The sequence below is a fragment of the Onychomys torridus genome, chromosome 6 (genome assembly GCF_903995425.1).
Source record: "Onychomys torridus chromosome 6, mOncTor1.1, whole genome shotgun sequence".
Classification (NCBI taxonomy): Eukaryota; Metazoa; Chordata; class Mammalia; order Rodentia; family Cricetidae; genus Onychomys; species Onychomys torridus.
In genome coordinates, this window is record NC_050448.1 from 105,852,340 (window position 1) to 105,878,222 (window position 25,883).

At 40.1% G+C, this 25,883-nt stretch overlaps 1 protein-coding gene across 6 annotated transcripts in view; it reads left to right on the plus strand.

Moving 5' to 3' along the window:
• The window catches only part of Col25a1 (collagen type XXV alpha 1 chain), a 401,263-nt gene that overhangs the window by 234,271 nt on the left and 141,109 nt on the right, over nucleotides 1-25,883 (plus strand). For all 6 annotated transcript variants that reach the window (XM_036189734.1, XM_036189736.1, XM_036189735.1 and 3 more), the window contains 2 exons: nucleotides 20,359-20,385; nucleotides 20,522-20,548. In XM_036189734.1, the coding sequence (XP_036045627.1) occupies nucleotides 20,359-20,385; nucleotides 20,522-20,548 (54 nt within the window). The remainder of the gene's footprint in view (nucleotides 1-20,358; nucleotides 20,386-20,521; nucleotides 20,549-25,883) is intronic.

A 25,883-nucleotide genomic window follows, 5' to 3' on the forward strand; every position in this document is an offset into this window, starting at 1 on the left:
GTTGATACTGAGAACATCCTCATTGTTTCTAAGCTTTCCCTCTTGTAATCTAAGTTAGTTCAAGTTAACAGAATGAATTCACAGAGGAGTGCTGTGGAATAATTCTCCTGTACAAAGATGTGTCACTCAAATTGATTTAATAAAACGCTGATTGTTCAGTAGCCAGGCAGGAAGTGTTAGGTGGGGTGACCAGACAAAGAAGGCAAGGAAGAGGAAGGGCAGAGTGAGGAGTCACCAGCCAGATGCAGAGGAAGTCGACATGAGAATGTCGTATTGAGAAAAGGTATCAAGCCATGTGGCTAAACATAGATAGGAATGATGGGTTAATTTAAGCATAAGAACTAGTTAGTAATAAGCCTGAGCTACTGACCAAGGTTTTATAAGTGATATGAAGCCTCCAAATCTATTATTTGGGAACAGGCAGGCAGGAGAAGAACATTCCGCCTACAGAGCAGAGTTTTGGCTTCTTAGCATTTGACCTTGCTATGCTATGTTGGGAAGGATACAAAGTAAACCAGGTTTACTGCTTTTCATACTTTGTTTTACTCAGTGCTGACAAGACCTGAAAAGTATATGTGTGCCTGGGTATGTCTGTGCACACAGACACACATGTGTGTTGGTGCTGATGGTAAACTACTTACCTGGATGACACTGTAGTGTGACTAGAGTAGAAGTCAAGACTATCTAAATCGTGAAGCCCTGTATTACTCAATTCTTTCCAGAAAGAAGAGTAACACAGCATAATGAAATGAGCTTTGGCTTGGAGAGAGAATAATATTTTAACTCTTAATAGAACCTCTGTCTTAGTCTAGGCCACCTTTCCTGGCATCAAAGAGTATTTCTTAAGATAATTTATGGACATAAATATTTGAGAAATGACCTTGGATATATCACGAGAGCATGGAATAAGACTCTGGGAGGGTAAAAGAACAGAAAATAGATGTGTCTGTGAACTGATGACTTCTATGGTTGACTGAGGCCATGTCCTGTTGAGTATCTTAAGGAGGGATGATTGCAGATGATTCCCCAAAACGCTCACATGGAAGGACAGGAAGTTGATGTGATTAGCCATTGATTTGTATTCCTTCATTCTCGAGTCATGTCTGGGTGATGATGCCAATATTTCTGATCTGCTTCAGAAGGTCTTATGTATATGATAGATAGGACCCATATCTGTGAAATTGTGGTGAATAAGATACAGTCTCTGTGTTGTGATTATTCTGTGTTTTATTTTTCATTTAAAAACTATATATATCTATTACATTAGAATATGACAATATATTAATATGAAACATCAATATGTTTTATTGATAATGTTGAATACATGTAAGGTATAAAACTTGAGTTCATATGCCTAAACATCATTCAATTGTTACAATTAAATCAATGATTTAATTGTAAATATCTGCCTCTCTGTTTTTTTCTGCTTCCCTGTTTTATGCTTCTATTAGGTCTAGTTTTCAAACATTCTCAAAGCAAGTGGAAATCATCATACACTATTTGCCTCTCTGTCTGGTTGATTTTGTTTAGCACAGTATCCTACAAATTCAACCATGTTGCTACAATGGGAAAATAGCATCCTTTTTCAGGCAGATAATACTCCATCATATATACATACCACATTCTTCATTCATCCATTAGCTTCTCAGGCTGATTCCATGCTTTCTGTTGCAAGTGGATTCTATACATGTGTGATCATAAGACATTTCTCTCTGTGTGTGGGTTATTTCATTGAGCATATTGTCCCCTGGGTTCATTCATATTGTTGCAAATGGTGGGTGGGATTTCATTTATGTGGCTAAGTAAATAGTCCATTGTGTGTGTGTGTGTGTGTGTGTGTGTGTGTGTGTGTGTGTGTGTGTATGCCCCATTTCTTTTCTATCCATCCATCGATGGACACTATGGCTGACCTCAGATCTTTGTTGCTATAATAAACATAGAAGAGCAGAGATCTTTAACATGCAGAACCATATGGTAATTCTACTTTTAGATTTTGAAGAATTGACATACTGTTTTATTTAATAGATGTTCTGCACTGCATCCCTAACAACAATGTAAGAATTCCCTTTTCTCCATATCTTCACCAAAACTTCTCTCTTGTCTTTTTTATTGTGTCCATCCTGACAGGTGGAAGCATGAACTCTTATTATTATTATAATTCACATTTGCCTGACTATAAAGGATACTAAACACTTTTTCATATACCTGTTTCCAATTTGCATGTCTTCTTTGTAAAACTGGTCAGTAAAGTGGGAAGGTTCTTAAATGCTCAGACCCAGCACTTCTGAGGATGACCTTGACTCTGCCTGTGAATATTTCTCTGTATCGGTATGTCTGAGAAACCCCCAGCTCAATCTAGAGCTCAGGCATGTGGTGTTTAAGGATACTTTATGCCTCATCCAGCCCCTGGCAGATGACTTTGGATCTGAACTTTGTTCTAAGTATGGTCCTAGTGTGTTGGACCTTGGTTTGAAATAGTGGGTTTCTGTCCGGATCTTGGCTCCTTGATCTTGTTGAATCATTTGCTGACTCTCATCCCCATTCTTTCTATGTTGCTCTACTTGTCCCAGGTCTCACTCTCCATTTCTTCCTCCTGCCTGATGTCAAAGTCATGACCATGCGCCTGTACTGTGATTGCACTGCTGATATCAGGTGGGATGACCAAATCCCTTTAGGTCACAGCATACCTGGCAAGGTTCTATATTTCTCCTGCATCTCTCCCAGCATCCCCATTGCCATTCTTCACACTGGTGCTCTAGAGAGGCAAGTCAGCAGAGTGAATGTCTGCCTTTCCCCTGACAAATGGAAGCACTGGGGGTTAGACTGAGAGAAATCAATGGGTATCTCTCACCTATGTTGACCAGATAAAATTTTCTACCATGGTTTTGACCATGTTCCTTTCCTGATGCCAAACCTTTGAGTCTTGATGAGTTCTCTGTCTAGAGTATGAGAGTCCCCTGATTTTGGCCTATGGTCTCACCTTCCATTTGTTTTTATTAATGTGCTTCATGGACTCTGTGCTTCATCCAAACCAAATTGAACCATTTACATTTTTTCTTCTAAGTGTTTATTTTCTCCTTTCCTTGGGACTGCTTCCTCTTAAACCTCGCGTCCACACATCCAAACACAATCACCCATCACATTGTAATGCTGCTGCTTCAACAAGATGTTTTCCCCCTTCATTAGTGAAGGGATTGTCTTCCTTTCCCAGATTCCCACAGAAGGTTGTCTACACAGCTTGTTGTATTACATCACGCTTAAAGGAGAGAGCATGGATTTCTGATCAGATAGGTTGCGAGTCTGGTCCATGTGGTGCCACTTTTAGCCTCCACCTCCTGGATAAATTACTCCTTCACTCTGGGCAACACTGTCCACATATGTAAAGCAATGTCCTTTCTTAATACAAGTTGTAAAAGTTAAAATAGTGTGTGTGAAATGTGATACCTACATATGGTAAGCACTCAGGAAAAATAAATTTTGTTATTTCTTTTGGGTCATTGTAATTATTCCCAAGCACCTTTTCTCTTTAAAAAAATATTTTATTTTATGTCTATGGGTATTTTACCTGCTTATGTATCTGTGTGCCACTTGCATTCCTGGTGCCCATGAAGCCAGAAGAGGGTGTCATATTCCCTGGAACTAGAGTTACACATGCCTGGCATTTGGCACATAGGTCTTGGGAATGAACCCTGGTCTTCAGGAAGAGTAGCCATTGCTCTTAACTACCAAGCCTTGTGTCCAGCCCTCTTTTCCGTTCCTTAACAGATTGTGTGATCTTCAGTGCTGGATCTGTGCTTTCTTTCATCTTTACTCTCCTCTCCATCTGACTTACTTTATTGCATAAATAGAGATTTATTTGTAGGGTCCAAAGCTTTGGTTTTGTTTTTCACCATCAAAACTATTATAGAAAGTATTACATTCTCTAAACATTAGTATGTGCCCACAAATCAATAGTTTAACACAGATTGCATAAACAAATTGCTTTAGAAATATTCTCAGGACTCTATCTTGTCAAAATACAAAACACATCAAACCTTTATTTAGCCCAGATATCCCTCCTTGTCTTTGGAAGTAAGTAGAAGCCCCTTTCACCCCAAGGCCATTTCCTGCATATCGTTTTTGGAGTCTCAGAGCCCTCCTCGTAACTCTTCTTTGGAGTGGCATGTGAACATAAAGTAGCTGTCATTCCCTTAGGAATTGTGAGCACTAAAGTGGTGTGCATGTTGTAATTCTGTATTACCCAGTGGGGAAAAAATGTCGTGCAAACCACAAGTGAATGCCACTGACATCTGCTCATGGAGGCAAGCAGTGTCCATTGGTGTTTGCAGAGACCTTTGGAGAGAAGTTGGAGATGTCACTGTCCCCTCTGTCCCAAGGCCTTGTTTGATTTTTTCCCCTTTGTTCTAATATTATCATTGTCATTTCACAAGGTTTTGTTAAAATCTACTAAATTCAAGCTATGTATGCCTTGTAAAGAATTTTTCTGGGGTAAAATACTATATGTGGGCGCAGTATTTAACTTTCTATTCATATGTTTTAAATTATATACAAAGCTCCTTCTAACCTAACACTTTAGCAATTCCCATATTTCATATTTGTGTTTCAATCCAGCTTTTTCCAGATTCACATAGTCTGATTTGGGGGCAAGAGGAGAGCACATACATTCTCTAAGCAATTTGAAAAATGTGTACATGCCTTTATGCACATGGGTGTGTGGAGAGCCCAGATTTCACTCACTGCTGTGTAAAACCAGTAATGTATTATCACCTGTATAAGTCAATACTCTTGCCAAGTATGTTTTATTGTTACTATGTAACAGAGAGATTAATAATACAAATTTGAATGCTTTAGCATTTGGAGAATTTAATTAGGTATCATTGGTATTGTGGCATGAAGGACTTCACTATACTCCAGATGGATTATATTATTAAGGGTATACATGGTATAACTATTTCTTTATTTTACTGTAATCCATATGTCTTTATTTTGCATGCTTATTTGCATATTTAAATAGTGTAGAAGATAGAATTATTTCCAACAAAATTAATTGAAGAAGTTCTATGGCCAACTTTATGCTGTATTTCCTACAAAATATATTACCTGTCATTTCATCTGAATTAATGTGGATAACCTGTAGGTTTCCATGAATAATTAAGCTGACTATGTATTGCTTTGCACTGTGGAAGTTGTTACCATCCTCCAAGCCTCTTATTTTTGTATCCCACTCTCTCCATACAGTGTTGATAGAAAATGCATAATACAGTTTTCTTTCTTGTCCTGAGAACTGAACCCTTGCACATGCTAATCAGCGCTGTCACTGATCACTGCTCCAATCCCCACAGTAAACTCTGCTGAATAGATATAGATTTACTAATTCATATTTAATGATGACTTTTATGCACCTGATAAACCTACTGAAGACATCAGCCTTCTGTAGCCTGCTTTTAAAACAGCATATGAAACTCATTGTATAGAGTTGAGGGAATGGGCTCTGGGCTCTGGTGGCAGACATCTGAGTTGACATTCTTTTCTCCCACTTATGAGAGGTGTGACTTTGAGCAATTTATCTAACTTTAGGCCTCAGCTTTTCAGTATAAAGGGAAAATGGTTTGATTCAATACATAACTTAATGAAGCACTCAAAACAGTCTATGGCACAGCCAGGTGTTAGGATTATAGGCCTTTGTAAATTCCTTCTCCCATAAGCACCCACAAAAGCACAGCCATAAAGACTTGATGTCCTCAGACTGCTACATATTGTCCTTGCAGGTGGTACTTCACCTGCTGGACAAACAGAAGAAAATAATAGACTCAATATGTGTAGATACTGTGGATAGATGAAAGTTAAGGAGTTTGTGAAAATTCATTAATTATTGTTGGATATGGTTATCATGTAGGGGCCTCTCTATAAAACAAACTATTATGTACACAGTTGTAAGTGTTCAAAATCTTCTTCAGTGACATAGCATGCTTTAAACTGTTCCAGATTTTCGGAAGTCTCCCTTCAGTTAACATAGTGAGTGTAGATCTCTTCTCCCTCACTAAGTAAACTTAGTCTTTATACTTTAGTTGTGCTTCCTACTCCTCTTCCCAAAGGACCAGTGTATTTGATGCTAAATTTGTATCTTAAATCAGAATGAATAAATACATCTTAGTAACTCATGCCCAGCAAAGTTCCTTTTTACAAAAAGATAAATGGAATCGAGGGGTTGGGATGATAACTTGGCTTATTTCTCACTCATGAGGACATGGCTTCGAATCTTCAGCATCTACATTCAACTCTGGGCCCTGTTGTGCAGCACCTGTAACCCAGCACCATTGGGGGGTCAGAACCATGAGGATCACTGGGGCTTGCTGGCCAAAAGCTTTGATAGTCTACCTTCATGAAGAAGCAGGAAGGAATAGAGAACTACCCAATGTTCTCCTCTGGTCTACACATACACACACACACACACACACACACACACACACACACACACACACCACATGGATACACATTCACTATATACATATCCATTCATATATTAAATGAACCAAAATATTGAATTGAAAAATCAAAGGTGATGGATCTTCTATGAACATAGTAAATAAATATCACCAATTTTTACTTTCTTTTGATGTGTTATGACCCAGCTTACCCAAATCCTCTTATCTAGCAACCTAGACTGTTGTGCACTTTGGAAAATGCATAGTAGAGTCTTGAGTTTCAGAGAGAAATTTTACTCTCACAGTAAACCCAACACCACCATTTGCATGTGTGTAACCTGTGCACTGCATACCCAGCTCAGCCAAAGGCTAGGTAGATCCAGCCACCCAGCTCATGGTACGTATGCAGAGCCTTGAGGCTGGCCTATGGCTGCATCCCTCCAGAAGAAAGCCTTCTAATATGCACCATCCCCCTCTCCTGCTGTCGGGCCAGCAGAATCCTAAATAAAGAGCATGCGATTTCTCAGAAGGAAACTGATGAGGTTTCAGTGATGGGCCAAGTGATCTGAGATCAGGACAATGCACAGAAAAGGAAATGTAGATTAGGCTATAGGCAGAACTTAGGGACAGACTGGGTGAGTAAGAAGTGACATTGGAATTGAATGGGGTCTCTAGAGAAGAGAAGCCTTGGAAAAGGAGGAATTAGTTATGAACTCCAACAAGAAGTGAATAGAAGAATATCAAGAAATCTCCATGAGGCAGAAGACCCAGATGAAAGCCCACCAAAGAAGCTAAGCAAAGTGGTCAGCTACATGGAGCATGGCCTCTGGTTCCCACAGAGGCAGCCAGTGATTAGCATCCACAGGTGTGTGTGTGTGTGTGTGTGTGTGTGTGTGTGTGTGTGTGTGTGTGTGTGTGTGTGTGTTGGGAGATGGAAGCATTGACATGATTCCAGGAGTGACTTGATACTGAAAGCATGGGCAGAATGAAGAGATGGAAATGCAGAGTCACAGAGAAAGGAGGGCATAGACCTAAAATCCCTTCCTGTGTTTTCCCCATGACAGACACGAGGGAAAAACAAAAGAAAAGGAAAACTCTCACTAAACAGGGTCCATTTTGTTCCCCAGAAGTTGTACAAGGTCACTTTGCTGCATTTACTATTAGTCTTGATTCTTCTGAACTATTGTTATGAGTCGGAGGATGAGAGACTGGAGTGTCCCCAAAAGGCACGACTTCTGTACTGTGAGCACACGTTCACACTTGTGAATTTATGTTGAAAACTCAAGTGGATCCTCAGAAACAGCCATTGGGAATAGGTTGGATGCAGAGTTTATGGGGACTACTTGATTATACCCTGACTGTTTGTGAAATGCTAATTTTGGCTCTAATAAGGTTGAACCTCTGTTTCATGAAACCTATTAACACGTCCGTTGGAGATTTTTCATGTACAAAGTTCATAGGCGGTAATTATCGTTTATCCATTTCACAGAAACTGAAGCTCTGCCATGTTAGCTGACTTGCCAAAGGTCATGTGCTGGTATATAAAAGTCTCCAAAGTCAGAACGAGTTAGGCTTCATGTAAGCTTCTCCTGCCATCAAGGGTCGCGTCAGTTCAGCGAGACACAAGCCTTAGTCCCAACAGAGTTAGTCATCTGTGATAAAAGAGGCATACGTGCTTCAGGGCTTAGACATTAGTTCGAGAACATTTCCAAGGGAGAGTTGGATAAACTCAGGAAAGCAGAAGCTTGGAGACAAGATACCAATGAGTAGGAGTGTAGGCATGTGTGTCACATTTCTTTTGGTAGGAATCTGAAGGGTCCTTAAAAAGAAGTGTTTGACTGAAGGTCATGGCACAAACCTGTGACTCCAGCAACTGTGAGATTGAAGAAGGAGGGTCACAAGTTTCAGGGGAGACTAGGCTGAAACAAACAAAACATTTAAATTATATAATTGCATGCCAAAATTTTCAGATAGTCTCAGAAGCATTGGAAACGTCCTTAAACTCATTGCCCAGTTTTAGAAATATCAACTGCTGATTTAGTCTAATGAATCACTTCATTTTACTTATTTTTATGATTTTGGGCCAGGACTTGAAGCCAGAGCCTCCAACCTGCTAAATACATGCTATTTTTTACTAGTATGCTTTAAAGTGAAGTCCATACCCTGTCATTCCATCTGCATGCACTGAAATGTGAGTCTGTGATTGGGGCATTTACAATCATAGCCATCATCTCAATGACATTTCTAATAAAATCAATACCCAGTGCAAATTCAGATTTCCTCAGTTGCTATACAATTGTCCACACTTGGGACTCAGTTATTGTTGTTTGTCAGTGTTGAGTGTCTCATTCTCTAGTAGTTTCCCTGGCCTTCTCTCTTCCCCATGGCATCCCTGCTCTAGAATGTTTGTGCACTATATAAAACATCCCACATTCTGAATCGGTCTAAGTACTCTTGAGATGTTATTTAACTGTTTGTCTTACCTTCTGTAGTTTGTTCAGTTTTTAGAAAAGTCTGTTTTAAAGGGTGGTGTGTCCCCTAGATCACACTAGGAAGCACAGGGTGTTTGGTGGGTTGGTGGTCCAGAGTAGTTGGCCTGATGTTCAGGAGACTTTTACCTGATGGCTTTTGGAACTTGTTAGGGTTATTTCCTAGAGTTTGCCATTGTGGGCTGGGAAACCGGCCCCTGAAATTTTTTGAGCTGAGGATGATATGGACAGAAGAATGTATTTATCTCACTATGTTGCCCAGGCTGACCCTAAATTCCTTGGCTCAACTAATCCTTCTGCCTCATCCTCCCAAATTGCTGAGACTGTTGATGTGAACCAGTATACCCAGGTAGAAAAATTACTTTGATGATACTAGCAACTAACCCAGAAAGTGGGTCAGACTCAGGAGAAGCTGTACTAAAGAAGTCTGTAGGATTGAGCTTTGGATTAAATTCACTGAGCCAGATAGAAACACACAACTGTGGGCTTGTAGCTGAATGCTGTGCTTAACAAACAAACAAACAAAAAAATAGGAAAGTCAGGAATCACAATGGTCTCATAGCAGTAGACACTGAGAAACCCGGCTTGAGAAAGTGGAATCCGAGCTGATGATGGTCTGCTTTGGCTCAGACATCTGGTGAGCAGTTGAAGATGCAGGCTTGTAGCTTGGGAAAAAAGGCTGAGGAGCAAGGCAGGTAATGGCTGGAGCCTAGAGAGTATACCTGATAGCCAGTGAAGGGAGCCATGTGAGAAGGAAAGGCTTAAGTACAAATTTTGGTGATGTGAACACTGATAGGTTTTGTCAACCCTTCCTCCCCAGGGCTTCAGTTTATTTATATTAGTTTAGCCCAGGATATCTCCCTTCCAGGGCTCAGTGGCCTCCTTTCTGTGGGTCAGCTCTCTTCTCCTAGTGGAAAAAATGCCCTCCCCACAAGGAACTACATGTACTTTTTAATTCTCGTTCCTTTATTTTTCCTGGAGCCCGACTGTGAAAACATGACTTCTCTCTACCTTTCCTTTTTCCTTAAATCTGATTTCCTGTCTTTGTGTGACTAATCTGTTCTTAGGGAAGCTAATGGAAGCAGTAAGGAAGAAGTTAGGACATGAACGGGAGCCGACAATAGGCAAACACAATGTGTCTTCTTTTTGGTTTCAAGAAAGAGAGACTTTGTACTCTTGAAGACGCTGGAGGAGAGCCCAGGGGAATGGGGTGGTCACGGGGGGTAGAAGAGACAAGGGAGGAGGTGAGCACGTTGGTAGGTGTGATGTTTGACATCCAGTCTCTGGAGAGAAGAGTGTTGAGAATGAAGAATCTAAATACAAAGCTCTGAGAGTTGACAGTCACATGAAAAGCACTGTGGTCATGTTGGCCATCAGCCAATGGAAGGGAGATCCTACTCACATTGGAAGTCAATCAAAAATCATAGCCAAGACCTGAGAGTCAGGCTCCCAGCCCCACCTGACAGTTGTTGGTTTCTTAACTTTTGAAAATCATTTTTAATTTTTTGGGTTTTGTTTTTCATTCTTCTATCTACTTGACCCTAACCCCTGTGTTGTGCTCTGTTGCATTTCATAAAATCTGTGTTGCTTCATACAGTATGACAAATGAATCAAAAAGACTCAAATGACAGACAAACAAGGCTTAAGTCACCTGAACAAAAATGATGTTTGGACAGAATATTAGGAAACATGCTGAAATAGGTGGTTGTAAATTAAACCCAGGGCTTAGAGGAAAATGTACTGTATAGAATCCAGATTTAACCACACAAGCACATGCACGCACAGACAGAGATAGGGACAGAGGGAGAGAGGAAGAGACACAGAGACACAGACACAGAGAGAGACTATGAAAGTAGAGAGAGGCAGTAGACCGACAGAGATGGGTGTCTGGGGAGAACAGTGGACAGGCAAATAGGTGAGGTACAATGATATGTATGTAAAATGCTATATAAGGTCCCCATTGTTTTCTATGCTAACTAAAAAGAGATAACTGTGTCTGAATCCATTTGAATTTGTATTCTGGATCCACTTGAGTCCAACTGAACACAGTGAGAGTATCATAGGGGAACGTATGGTAGGTGAGAAATAGTGGGGCTCCTGTGGCAGTTGGCAAGAGCTTACATGTGGTGATATATGTTGTACCCTAATAAAATTTGCCTGAAGATCAGAGGACAGAACAAGTTACTAGATTAAACATAGATGCCAGGCAGTGGTGGCACACACCTTTAATCCTGGCATTGGGAGGCAGATCCATCTGGATCTCTCTGAGTTCAAAGCCACCCTGGATTACATGAGATTGACTCAGTCTAGGAGAGAAACAGAGCCAGGCAGTGGTGGCACACACCTTTAACCCCAGCACTTGGAAGACACACATCTTTAATACCAGCACTTGAGATCTCACACCTTTAATACCAGTATTTGGGAAGCACACACGCCATTAATCCCAGCACTAGGAAGGAAGTGATGGCTTGGTGGAGAAAGGTATAAAAGACGTGAGGAGACAGGAACTAGAACTTTTCAGGCTGAAAAGTCCAGAGATAAGACATGGAAGTGGCTTGTTCCTTTGTTTCCTCTGATCTTTCAGCATTCACCTCAATATCTGGCTCCAGGATTTTTTTTTATTATAAGACCATTTTAGAATTCGCATTACACTTACACTTTCCACAAAATCAATGTTTGGAATTCCAAATCCTTCACCATGGAGTTCATTTTATTTAACCTTTTAAAAATAAGGTGCAGGGTTGGGGAGCCACATTCAGAGTCAGGGGCATTTGCACAGTCTTAAAGCATTGAGAAGCACAGACCAATGCCGGGAGAAGGGAGATCTTGGGTTTGCTTAGCAAGAACAGTAATGTCCGTGTATTGAGTAAGACAAGCAAGCCAGAGAAAATGGCTGAGTCCCTCTGTCTCATAAGCCCTTGACTCCATTGAGCTACACCAGTCTTACTTTTGTGATGTTTGTTTTTTCCAAATTTTCTTTGAGTGTTAGAGCCCATTAATTGCTTCCTTATGGCAGCTGCTTATGATTTAAGATTGGTTGTGGGCACATACGGTCTGTTGTTTGGGGCCCAAGGAGACATCATAAAAGACCTGTACTTACAGTCTCACCACAGAAGAATGCCCAGGAAATAATAGCTGTAAAAATTAGTTTTCAACCAAGTAGGGCTGGTTTTGATATTTTAGATTTTGGGTTATGCCCACCCCCTTCTGTTTGGTTTTAATCTTCAATGCAAAGTGAAAGGTGTAAAGTCTAAAGCTGTAAATCCACTTATTGCCATAATTCCCATCCCAGGCTTTGTGGAGTTGGCTGTTACCATAGCCACAGCTCTCCTGCCAATCATTCTTCTTCCATGTTGCTGCTTTGAACCCCAAGAATTCTTATGTGATTTTGTCTCACACATACACCCATTTCAGTTTGGCAAGAATTAATTGAGCACCTAATCTGTGCTCAAATTGACTGAGCCCAAAGTTCAGGTTTTGGTTTTGTTTTTCGAGACAGGGTTTCCCTGTATAGGTTTGCACATTTTCCTGGAGCTCACTTGGTAGGTAGCCCAGGCTGGCCTCGAACTCACTGAGATCCACCTGGCTCTGCCTCCCAAGTGCTGGGATTAAAGGTGTGCGCCACCACCGCCCAGCAGTTTTATTTATGAAAAGACTGAGGCTACAAGTTTGGTTTTAGTTTGGTTTTGATTGGCAACAGCTCTGAAAGATAAATTATATTCAATTCAACATCATCTCCAAACATTGCCACCATCCACCCAGGATGTTTCCAACAGTTGATGTTACCTTTAGGAAGCACTGTTTGCCTTATTCTTTCTTCAAGTATCTGAAAAACAGTTTTTGCTTTTTCTTTCACATCAAGCATAATATTTAAAAAGTGTGTTGTTAATAATCACCAAAATTGGTAGGCTATACACATGTAAGTTGCTTTGAAGAAGCCAGGTCAGAAAGACTAATTGGCCTGCCCAAGATTATACATACACCTCAGTCAGAGTTCCATATAGATCTGTGACTTGAGAGCCTGATCACCAAGATCCTTTTATTTCACATTCTTCATTTTTAAAATAACACCTCTAAGTTACTCTTGTATTTTCCTTCAACTTTTTGCTGAGATACTTAGAAAAAAGAAATAATAAATTACAAACTCACACATTTTATCTATGCTTTTAGGCAATGCAATTCTATATCAGGAAAAAAATAATACATATTACTATCTCAAGTTACTTGTAAAGTTTAAAGTCTATATGTCAAAAATAATTTTACTTTAAATTTCATAAAATAGAACAATTAGAGACATCCCCTGGATTATATACACACATGCTAACAAAACAAAACTTTATGCATGAATTCAAGGTTTGCATATACATATGAGAGAAAACAGGTTCTAATTTTTATTATGGGGAAATTATAGCTAAGTCCATTAAACATGTGACTCAGGAGCAGATACATGTACAGAAATAGCTACATCTAATTAGCTAGGGTTTCCATTTTTCAAAAAAAGCACTAGATTCTCAATTGTCAGTGTTATTTGCAATGTCATTTTCTGTAGTTTCAGAAATGTACTAAAATTGCAAGTGTATGGTTTGGGTATGTATCTCACTTCCTCAGAGGCCAATTAAATATGCACGTGCAGCAAGAAGTTCTCCTGTATCCCAGCAGCATGCATGTGGGGAGACAGAAATGGACAATCAGTACAGTTGAGGCACCATCTTAATTCTACAAGAGAAAAATGTTTATCCTGTTTTTTTCCTCCCTGGGAAACTGTAAGCACCAATAAAGCATGTTATAAGAACTCTTGAGCCCACAGAGAGAAGATTTATGTAAGTCGCCTGGTCTACTGGGGATGTGCTGTCCTCATGAGAGAACCACTGTGTGGAAGGCTGGCATCTTCTCCTTCAAAGATGGGCATTTAAAATATAGGAACCTATATCAGTTTGCATCTTAAGAAGTATAGAAAGGGAAATGTAGCAAAGACATACTCTATCAGAAATTAACATACAAGACGGGTGATATTTTGATGATGGTATAGTGTGGCCACCATGTGCTAAAGATCACAGAATAGTCACTATACAGAGATTGGCATACCATCACTGTTACTATGGATCCATGTGTGCGCCTTCTAATTAGTAGATTTTCTGATAGAGTATGTCTTTGCTACATTTCCCTTTCTATACTTCTTAAGATGCAACCCCAAATCCAGATTTAAACTATATATGATTCACTTGGCCTTGGAACAGCTCTTTACCTAGGTAGAACTAACTAAGGCCAATGCTTTTTTACAAATTCACTTAACTTAAGCTCTCTAAAACGTAGGACTTCTTTAAGTACATGGAGAGTCCATCAGTGGTCCCTCATGTCCAGTCAGTTACCTACTCTTGTTGGTCCAATTTCAGAAATGTCTCTCAAATCTAGAACTTTCCTTGTGGCTCTCTGCCTCACCTTATTTCATAACTTTCTCACCACTCACCAGGACTGAGACAACAACTCTCTACGAACTGCTAACATCCCACATTTGGAGTCCCTTAGAGCAGACACACCCCATCTTAACCACACTGAAACTGATGACAGGGTCTGGCCCAGACACCAGAGTGTGGCTAACCAGCCTTCTGCAAGTCCTCTTCCCTGCTATTCCGTTTTCACTCCCAACTCCACATCTGTTCTTCTGTGACGAGCTCCATCTTTCTGTGATAGCACGGTGTCTTCTCACCCTTACACGAGTTCTTTCCTTCTATCTGAACCCCTTCACATGCCTCGCCTCCCACTTTATCTCTGGCCAACTTCAAAGAGCCAGTTCTTCCTTTCAACTCCAGCTCTCCTGCTTTCCTCCTCCCATAGTCCTGCAACACAAGATTTATCCCAGCCATTGTAGTCATACTAACATGTGCCTCCTCCAGATGAAGTGAGCACTGACCAGCTGACGGCAATAAATACTTAGAGGATGAAGCCTGTTCGTTCTCATAATTCTGCAGTAATGAAAAGATTAATCAGAAAGAGTCATGTTATCTCGCAAGCCTAAAAAATCAATTTATCTATGATGTTCAAGCGCAGACAGAGGTCACCAGCCCCTCTTCTGTGGTGACTATCTGCCTGGGAGTCCTAGAACATGTTCCTTTCCCCTCCAGCAGAATTTAATTTTGTTTTCATGGTTATTAGACTGTTCCCATTTCAAGAGAAGTGAAGATTACAGTTCAAACAAAAAAAGGGCTTCTGTTGGGACACTCATCCCCCATGACACATTCCTCTCTCTTTCAGCCATGTCTCATTCTCTTGAATGTAAATTGAAATGTCATCAGATATTTTCTGAAGATCTTTCATTGGGTGTCTCTTTGCTCTTAGTTGTTTTTTTTTTTTTTTTTTATGGAAATAGGCAATAAGAAACACTAAAACTTCAGCTATTTGGGTAGAAATAGACTTGGGCTTACTAAAGTCAGTTACAACCCAAGACCCACATGAAGGAGCTGAGACAAACAGAAAAGCAGTGACTATATATTATGATTTTAAAGCTATTAGAATAGGGGCTAGTTTGCCATGCATGCCATTGACTTTTATCAATACTTTGGTAATAAGTCAAGTACATTCTAACAATTCTAGTAGCAGCTCTCAACCTGTGGGTCATGACTCCTTTGGGGATTGCATATCACATATCCTGCATATCAGTTATTTACATTACTATTCATAACAGTAGCAAAATTACAATTATGAAGCAACAACAAAATCATTTTATGGTTGGGAGTCACTACAATATGAGGGTTGCAGCACTAGGAAGGTTGAGAAACAATGTACTAAAGAGTATTCCCTCTTGAGTGTAATGATAGACACAAACTTTATTAGCTTATTACAGTGTTTATGTAAGTAAGGCTGATTGTACAAAAAATTATAAATGATAGTTCTGTTTATGAATGGGCCTTGTGCAGCATTCCATACAGGTGACAGATATGCCCCCAAAAGCCTTACACAAAGCTGTGACCCAAAGCTAGTCCTACACGTTTCTTTTACGTTGACCTCAGCTTTGTTTTAGCAGCAAGCAAAGGTGACTTTTGATTAGTTACCTTATCATTGATACTATCCTAAATATTATTTTGTTAAATGTAGTATAGTTGCAACAGCAAAATGCTATTTACAGATAATCTCAAGTTAAAGCTAAAGAGATGGCTTAGTGGTTAAGTTCACTGGATGGTCTTGCAAAGGACCCAGGTTCAGTTCCCAGCACCCACATCAGATCACAAGTGTCCATTAATATGGGCACCAGGCACCCATGTGGTACATACACCTAGATGCAGGAAAACATTCCATATAAAATAAAATTCTTTTTAACAAACCTTTATCAGTGAAATGATTAAATCCATTAATTTGTATTGCTGCTTATCTTTTAGTTAGTGCTAATGAAGGTTTTTTAAATCAATTGTAAAGATCAGACAAAAATGAGCTCATGACCCAACCTGAACTGGAAAGGTTAGATATCAGAGGAATTTCTTGTGTTGTAATATTTTGACTTGGAAAAGCAGCATGGCTCCCAAAGTTAGAAACAATGCCCTGTCTTTGTGCAGCCTTGGTGCAAGGGGGAGGGGCTTGGACTTGCCTCAACTGAATGTACCAGGCTTTGCTGACTCCCCAGAGGAGACCTTGCTTGGGAGGAGGTGGGAATGAGGGGGTGGATTGGGGTAAGGCTGGGAGGCAGGAGGAGGGAGGACAGAGGAATCTGTGGTTAGTATGTAAAATGAATAGAAAATCTTAATAATAATAATAATAATAATAATAATAATAATAATAAAGAAACACTGCCCTGTGTCATAGCCCACTTGGTTCATCAGATTGAACCCATCTGTTCAGTGAAGACTCCTAATTTAGAAAGAACAGGATTTCAGCTGCAGTAGAAGAAAACATCCTCTGTCACCCCTGAGCATGGGTGGGGGGGGGGGGCATGTCCCAAGCAGCTACCACAGATGTGTGTAGAGGGTGACCTTGGCTTTGCTGCTGTCTTTAGCTTGGCAGGTGCAGGATGCCATGCTGTCTGCTCAGAAACACCACTTTTGAGCAGTAGTATTTGCTGATTAGTTTTTGATGCAGATTTTCATGTGTTCATGAATTAGGCATCCTACACAGACCACTCTGGCTCTAGTCAACACATGTGGGTTTGACAATGGCCATTGGATTTCTAGAAGATTCCTTTCTGCTCCCCATTGTCAGGGGATTTCAAGCAGGCTTTGACATCAGTTATGCCACATAACTGAACAAAGTGCCTTTAGAGGGTCCAGCCTCTGAGATCTCCCAGACACAATTATAAAGAGGAGAAATGAGAGACAAGAGCAGAGTCTGGGGAGGGTTCACAGTAACAGCTGCCTTGAAGCTACTCTAGGAATCATTGTTACTTAGCCTCAATGAAGTGCTTAACTTTAGAAATACACTATTTAGGGGGTTGGGGATTTAGCTCAGCGTTAGAGCGCTTGCCTAGCAAGCACAAGGCCCTAGGTTCGGTCCTCAGCTCTGAAAGAAAAAAGAAAGAAACACACTATTTAGCTTTGTTGGAGGTAGACAGCAAGCACATTTTTCCAGATCGGCCTCTTCTGCCACATCCTTTAAGCATGGGTTAGAACAGTTATAAACTTTAACTAGACTTTGAACACAGCTTGTTAACATGCTCCTCAATCAGGGCTGGACTCTCCACTGCCTTGCTTGAATGTTGAGAGTAGGTTCTTCTCGTTCTTCTCCCCCTTAGCTCTCCATGCTCTACCAAAGTAACAGCCAACCTTTACAATATGAGTATCACAAATATCCTTAGCTTTAGTGTCTCATTCCTCACTGTTTTAATAATGGGTATATTAAACATTCACTGAAAATGTATAAAATAGAATTCTCCTAACTTCCCTCTAATCATTGACAAAACTATCTGGAGGATAAAGAGAAATGATTTTATGAAGGTAATTGTAGTATCTATCTCCTGCTACCTGCTCTTTTTTTTTTTTTTCTTTCTCCTCATTTAGAACCTACACCCTTAGCACTGGTGTCTGTGGCAGTGGGATGGATATGTGGATATGCAGCCGGGGCCATTTCAGAAGTCGAATGTTGAGGGCAGGCACCAGACAAGTGGGTGGTTCTGAGAATCAAGTTCCACGTCTGTGCTCCATGGTCTTGGTATTTAAAGTCATGCCGAATGAATTAAAATTCTGGACAGCTCATTCTAAGAGGCCTCACATAGGAAAGATCTGACTTTCATTTTTGGCCTCTTTTAAAGGATTATCATAATTCTTCATTGCATTTTGGGGAAGATTAAATGTAACAACAACTCACAGTTCCTTGTTGATGAGAAAATATGCAAACTGCGAGACAATGTTGTTGTTGTTGGTTTCAGGATAACCTCACAGATCTTACCAAAAAGGTATGTTACCTACACAACGAAGATAGCCAGCCATATGGTACATAAAATCAGTGCCAGTGAATTCAGATGCAAATATGAAACAGACAATGATAAAGTTGTTGCTCTAGAATAAGCAGATGCATCTCTTTGTGATGTGGGAATGGTAGAGATTTCTTAAGTGGTACACAAAGATAACCGTAGAGAGAACAGGGCGTCAGTGCTGCTCCTCTGTGGCCGACCCTGAGCAGAAAGTGACATTTTTGTTGGATCAGGAGTCCCATGTTCCTACCAGCAGTGATGAAGCCCCTCTGTTAGACCCTTAGACTTACTTCCTGCCCAGGCTTGTTCTTGTGTCCTGGCTCCACTATAAATGGAGATTGTGGAGATAAATCTGAAACATTCTAGTTTCTTAGGCTGTGCTGAACCACAAAATATGACTTCATTATCAAGAATTAGATTAGACAGCATAATTTATGCCTCTAGAAATAGCATTTCTTACTGGAAGAATAGACAGGCTCTCAACAACAAGGAATTCCTACAAGGAAATGTTATGTATACATGTGGTCACCTGATTTATGAGAAAGGTAACACAGTACCACAATGGGGAAAAGATGCCATTTTCAGTTAACAGTGTTCAGTTAACGTGATAACCACCTGGGGACAAAAACCATCCTGACTTCACCTCCCGTAAAATCAGTTCTCCATGAAGTCACACTCAAATATGAAGATGCAATAATAAACCTTTTCAGTTATAAAATAAACAGACAGATCGCCTCTTGATGTACAATAGCTATAGATTTCTTTAGCTGACTACAGGCATAACAATAAAGAGAAAAACGTTGTATTGACTTTTATCAAAATTAGCAATATCTATTCATTGAAGATGTCCCAAGTAGGAACTGGGGATGTGGCTCAGTAGTAGAGCATTTACATAGATTCTCAAGGCCCTGAGTTCAAGACCCAGAACTACCACCACCTACCAAACAACAGTAACAACAGCAAAGAACATCTCAACAGAATGTAAAAGCAGAACAAAGTATGGAAAAATATATTCCTAACAAATACAGATCACAAACAACACATTCAGAATACATAAGGATTTCTAAATCTCTATATATGCATACATGTGGCATATAATATATAATAAATTCTAACAGATCAATGGGATAATTTAGTGAAACAAAGGCAAATGCTGGTAATTTTTTATGAAAAGAATGTAAAATATTGAATGAGTATGTTAAAAGGGTGTTCAATTGATCATTAGGAAACTATAAAATAAAGTTAAATTACTATATCCTACAAAAACAAGATTAAAAATGAGAAAAATATCAAGCATTAGAGACGATCTGAAACATACTGAAGCTGAGCATAGAAATTATAGGTGCCACATTGGGAAACCCCTTAGGAGTATCTACTACAGTAAAAACAAATGTACTCTTGTCTTCCTTAGATACAGACCCAACAGAAATGCGCACTGGTGTTTCACCAAAACAATTACATTAAGGTGTTCATAGCAGCAATTTACAACTCCTAGAGTCAAATTACCATCAACAGCAGGATGAGCAAATAAGTCACATTTATTTATTTATTTATTTATTTATTTATTTATTTATTTATTTATTTAAGCAGTAAGAACAAGTCTATGGCTACATGCAAAATTATAGATGAATTTCACAAGTGTTGAACAAACATGCCAGACATATGCTGTAAGGTTTCCTTTAGATAAAGAGTGAAGGCTGGTAAATTCTGCTATCAGAATTCAAAGAACTATTGGTGTAGGCTATTTGACACAGACCAGAGCAGGAGCTCCTGCCTTGCTAGTACTGTGCTGCTTCTTTAGCTCGGGCAAACTGAGTTTTCACAATTTCTTTAGCACATTTGATACCTATGATATATATGTATATATGTACATATTTCACCTACTATTTTCTTTTCCTAATTATAATACAATTATAATTTAGAAACTAAAGTTCTTTGAGAAACCTGTTGACAACTATGGCTCTCTGCATTTCACATAAATCTTTCAATTGACCTGGTAGGTTTATTCAGATCCTTTTAAATCTAATATTTTCTCTTTTTTTTTTTTCAGGGCCCCCCTGGTCCAAAAGGTGATAAGGTAAGAAAATTCATAAATGCAATTACTTTACTGGAAATCGATATTGGCATGATCTGTGGTGTGTGTTTAGACCTTTTTACTAAGCATTCTGTATAGATTGTAGGTAACACTTTTATCTTATCTTGCTCTTCTCCAGGGAGAACAAGGTGATCAGGGGCCTCGGGTAAGTTATGCACTTATTGTCGTGGGTGGGAAATGATTGTCCCACTCAAAAATATCCTAACTATCCTTACCTTTTGCACTGCATGATTTAGTAACAGCTAACATAATTGACAACCCACCCATAAGCAGAAATACCTTACTAGTGAATATGTGTATCCTGTGCATTCTTGTAGCTTGATTACAAATAGAACATTCTCCAGTCAATGAAGCCATCCAGCAGTTACCTTTCTAGTGACAGTTGGGGTCTTTAGATGTCCTCATGTTGTTTTGCAACATAAAGGCCATGTGGTGTTCTCTTGAATTTGGCATTTCCCTCTGATGAAACTTCTCGTGCTATTGCATAAATACGTCCTAGCAAAGATAAAAAATACTATTGCACTTTACATATTTATCCTTCCTTGGATGTTTGAATAGCACTTGTTTGGATTTCTTGTTTCTCCAGATTTATAAGGCAGATAGAAGGTGAAACATGATGTACACTGTGGGTGGAGGGAGGGCCATTTCTCCTCTGTCCCAATGTGGCCCCTTCGACCATCATAACCCATGGTAAATGCTTTGTTGTTGCCTTGGTAGTGCCAAGTCCTTGGTTCACATCTGTGCCTCATTACTCAAATGTTCAGACATACTGTTCCAATGATGTAGTGGCTCTGTTCAGACATACCTCTCAATTTTCTCATGTCACTACGCACAAAAGCGAGGATTTGGTTGAAGAGTGGATTTTTCTTTTTTTACAGTGGAAACACACATTTAAAATATTCAGGTTGAAAGCAGAAACTATGGAGGTCTATCTGTAAACTATACTGTAATTATTGAATTTGTGAATACTGCAGAAGGTTTTTTTTTTTTTTCAAAATACATTGTTGATGCAGGTGGGACAGTTTGCCTCTTGCTCCTTAATGCTAGATAAAGGTGCCTGGATTCTCTTTCCTTCAACGATGATACCTCTGAGCAGGCAGGGTCCTCATGACAGTTACACTAGTTAATGATGGCCTCCAAGCTAAGTGCTCATCATCAGTGGTGTGGGAGACTGAGGAGCAAGATATCTACTGTCATGGGTGGGAATGGAATGGACCCCATAGCCTCAAATGATGAGATGGGAGCCCCTTGATCAGTGGGTGGTGATATTTCACATGGCTGGTCTGCCTGCATTGAGTATCATGTCTTTCTACACCCAGTATCAGAATCCCTCAGCCTGGCCTCTCCATGTAAGAGGGAAAGTCCCCATTCTGAGTAGTGTTCCTTTGGCAGAGGAAGCGCGGGGGCGGTTCACAGCCTAGCTGTCATCAGTCAATGCTGTCTTCTTTCCCAGAAAGGTGTGTTGGCTTTCATCGTTACTAAAAGTGATGATTGATTAGAAAGCTAGGCCAAATTTCCAAGGTGAAACCTGACACCACCTGAAATCCACGTGGTTTCACATTGCATTACAAACTAAGTCTTGGACCAGGAGCCGAGAAAGTTTGGCCAAAGTTCATGAACTACTTTGACAAACCCAGACAGCCTTTCATACAGATTTCAGCCAGTTTTCACACTGACTGGGGCCAAGTTTCACACAATTCAGGGGCCATTTAGCATTTTCGGTGGAAAGTGGCAAGAACTGGTCTTGTTTTTACATGGCATGCAATTGTGGAAGGTACATGCAAACACAATGGGAACCCGTGCTTCAGGAGTCCTACCTGAAGATCAACAGGTCATTTATTGAGTTCTAGAATTGTGTAAGCATTCCTTTGTAGTCATTTCTGGTTAGCTTATTAATCAGGAAATTTATCATATAAAAAGGAGCAAAGGAAGAGCCCATACTTTGAAAGAAAAGTAAGTCAAAATTGAGAAGTCTTGAATTTTCCAGGAAATTGATTGCCATGTCTTCTACATAAACATAGTGTTCCAGCTAATGGTTATTGGAGAGGCTCTTGCTTTCTCACTTAGTTACACACTGCGCAGGGCTCAAACTCATGATGACTATTGTTTGGTTTTGTTTAAATAACATAGACTCCTCCATATTTGCCCCTTTCGTTTTGCCACACATTTAGACCCCTATGTTGTTCCGTTTGTTTCAAATGATTTGTTTCTTTGCATAATTTCCACTCTGCCCCTCCACTACCATTTGTACTCTTTATCAAGCTTTACATTATAGTATCAACAGTGTTTTTCCTAAATATGAAATCCCCCTCGCTCTGCTTCTCCAAATAGCAAAGCAGTATGGTAAGCCACAACATGTAAACCAAAGTAGAAAGGGAAAGAAGTCTAGAGACTTAGAAAGCAAAACTGGTTTTGAAGTCTTGACCATCTATCAAGGCACAGACACCGAGCATTGCCATGTTCTCAGAACTCGGCTTAATGTGATGGAGACCATGAAAGGATCCCCTTCTTTCTCTCTTCCCGCTCCCACCAAATTCAAGCTACTGTTGTCTCACATAATCTTCCAATTCATCTTGTCTCCACTCTTGACCCTGATGCATTTTCTGCCAAGCAGTCAGAGAGATCATTTTCCTTTGTAAATTAGGTCATGTTACTCTTGGCATAACGCCCTTGAGGGAAGTACTCTCTGCTGTGATGGCTCCTTTGGACCTTCAAGGTTGGCCTTTGCCACCTCGTTTCACACAGTTCTTCTCTGCCTACCATCTTCTAGCCACAACTTTCTGCATGTTCCCAGACCTCCACACTGCCTGCAAGCACAGTTCAATAGCATTTCCCGTTGCTCTTTCTTCTCTGACTTTCTTGTCCTCAGCTCTTATCATTGGCTGAGATCTCATCTCAGATATTATGGTCAGAGGAAAACTTCCCTCACAGCTCATTCAGAGCTTGAGGTGATCCTGGGTTGTTTAATTGACTTGCTTGCTTGATGGCTTTAAAGTTTGCGCTTTTCCCCATAGAACATAAGAAAGAGGACTTGTTCTGTCATACAATAGTAAGGACTTGATATGTCTTTGCTGGGTTTTGTACAAACTGTCCTTTCGCTGCCGCCTCCAAGAAGCACATGCTCTCAGGGTCCCACTAAGAACACTGTGGTTGTATATTGTACCCCTTAAATGGTTACCCAAAGAGAAGCTGGGGAAGTAAAATCCTTCCATGTTCAAGTGTCACTCGGCAGCCTTGGCTATACAGCAAGGTCAAGATCAGCCAAGGATACATCAGAAACTGCTTCAAACAAACAATGGACACTTCAGTTGAGGTAATTTGAGCTCTGACTTGGTTATAAGTGGTCTCTCTTTTGAAAATACATGAAAAGCAAAATATTACACCTTCCAGGGAGTGAAATACTATAAAAATTATATACATGGAAAATAAATGAATTAGTTTAAAGAACAGCTACATTTCATTTACTAACAGCATATTAAAGATTGAAAGGTATCAGACTGATTTTTTTTTTAATTAAAGCTTCATTAAGGGGCATGTTGAATGTCTAGCAAGCTTGGCAGTAGAAAGTCACTGAAGGTTTCTGAGTTCCTCATTGATGTGTGACATTACTAGACTGTTGGGTGAAGGTACCAAACATCCTTCATAAAAGTCTGCTGGGTTGCAGTGCCCCCTCCCCCCACAGAATGGAATTGAAAGAAACTGAGAATTGAGAGAGCAAACAGAGCCAGGAAGTGGTGGCGCATGCCTTTAATTCCAGCACTGGGGAGACAGAGGTAGGTGGATCTCTGTGAGTTCAAGGCCAGCCTGGTCTACAGAGTTCCAGGACAGGCTCCAAAGCCACACAAAGAAACCCTGTCTCAAAAATAAATAAATAAATAAATAAATAAATAAATAAATAGATAGATAGATAGATAGATAGATAGATAGATAGATAGATAGATAAATGAATGAATGAATGAATAAATAAATAAATAAGAGAGGGTGGAGGGGAGAGCGTAAACATGAAAATTGTATCAGTTACCCAAGGCAAGGGTATAAGAATCTAGGCCTTAAAGATGCTGTCTGTTCTTGGTAGAGAGGTCAGCAGAAGTTGTGAGATGCTCTGCTTAGAATACCAGCTGTATCTGGAGGGAAAGGACCACATAGGTAAGAAGTTCTCCAGTGAGGTGCTGTACTGGAGAGCTGAGGAGGAGACCCGAAAAGATGCACCAATCCAAGGCACACAGCTCCTCCTTTCCATGGGATCTGGAGTGTGTTGTTTCTTTTTCTCATATAGATATAGAAAGCAGTTGATGGTGTTGCTATGAAGGTCTCTGTGAATCTTATTCCTTTCTCTTATATTTGAAGGAACATTTATGCATAGACATCTACCACCTCTGCTTTTATAGTAACACAAAAGCTAAAGCCCGCATTAAGAAAACAAAATTGCTCCCATGAATTTCATAGACTTCTGCTTGTATGTCATTGCTCAGGCTGGGTCACATAGTTACGCTGAAGCTGGGAGGAGCAGCTAATATACAAACATTTGGGAAAATGCCAAGTGAAAACCAGGGCCTCTGAAGGGAAAAGCAGGGATACCACTAGCTGAAGAGAAGGGATGAGAGAGAAAGCTTAATGCAGAGGGCCAGAGATAGATTCGAGCTGTATGTGGGTTTGCGTCCAGTATCAAGGACCATGAATATAATGAGGCTAGGCTAGTTTTTCAATTATGTCTTTTGTTTTTTGAAATTATATTATCACATCATTTCCTCTTCCCTGCCCTCCCTTCAAATCTTCCCATCTACCCTCCTTGTTTTGTTTTATTTTCCAAATTCATGGCCTCTTTTTTCATTAGTTGCTGCTACACACACACACACACACACACACACACACACACACACACACACACAGCTAAGTACAGGCTTTTATGTTCTAAAAGCAGTCTGGGGGTACAATTAAAGGACAGGATAATGACACTTCACCACAGGTATTGGAGCTGATAAAATATAGGAGCTGAAAAAAAAAGGGCTGAACTTTCTGATGTGTTACTTGGTAAGTTTAAGTGCAGGGTAAGCTCTAGTAATGTGGAATCTGTGACCTTGGCCACAAGGCTCACTGGAAAAATGCAGCATGGAGAACACAAGACTAGACCTGTGAGGTGGGACCACGGCTGGAGATGATAACTAGACCACTGAGCCATCCAAGTAGGAAGTGAGACCGTGGAGTCAGAAAATTCATTTGTGAAAAAGGAAAGGAAAGATGTCATCTTAGAAACAGCCATATTGAAAGGATGGGATGAGAACTGGCTCCAGAGCCCTCAAAGGGAGAGCCAGAACACTGCAGTGTGGGAACACTCACCAAGGGCAGAACTATAGTAACACAGTAAAGAGGAAAAGGCTAACACAGTGTCTTAATGAAAAGAAGCCAGAGGACAGCAGCTGTTCTTCCAGTGTTGCTGTTTTGAATTCGTAGACATGAAGAGAGTGCTTTTTGTTAAGCAC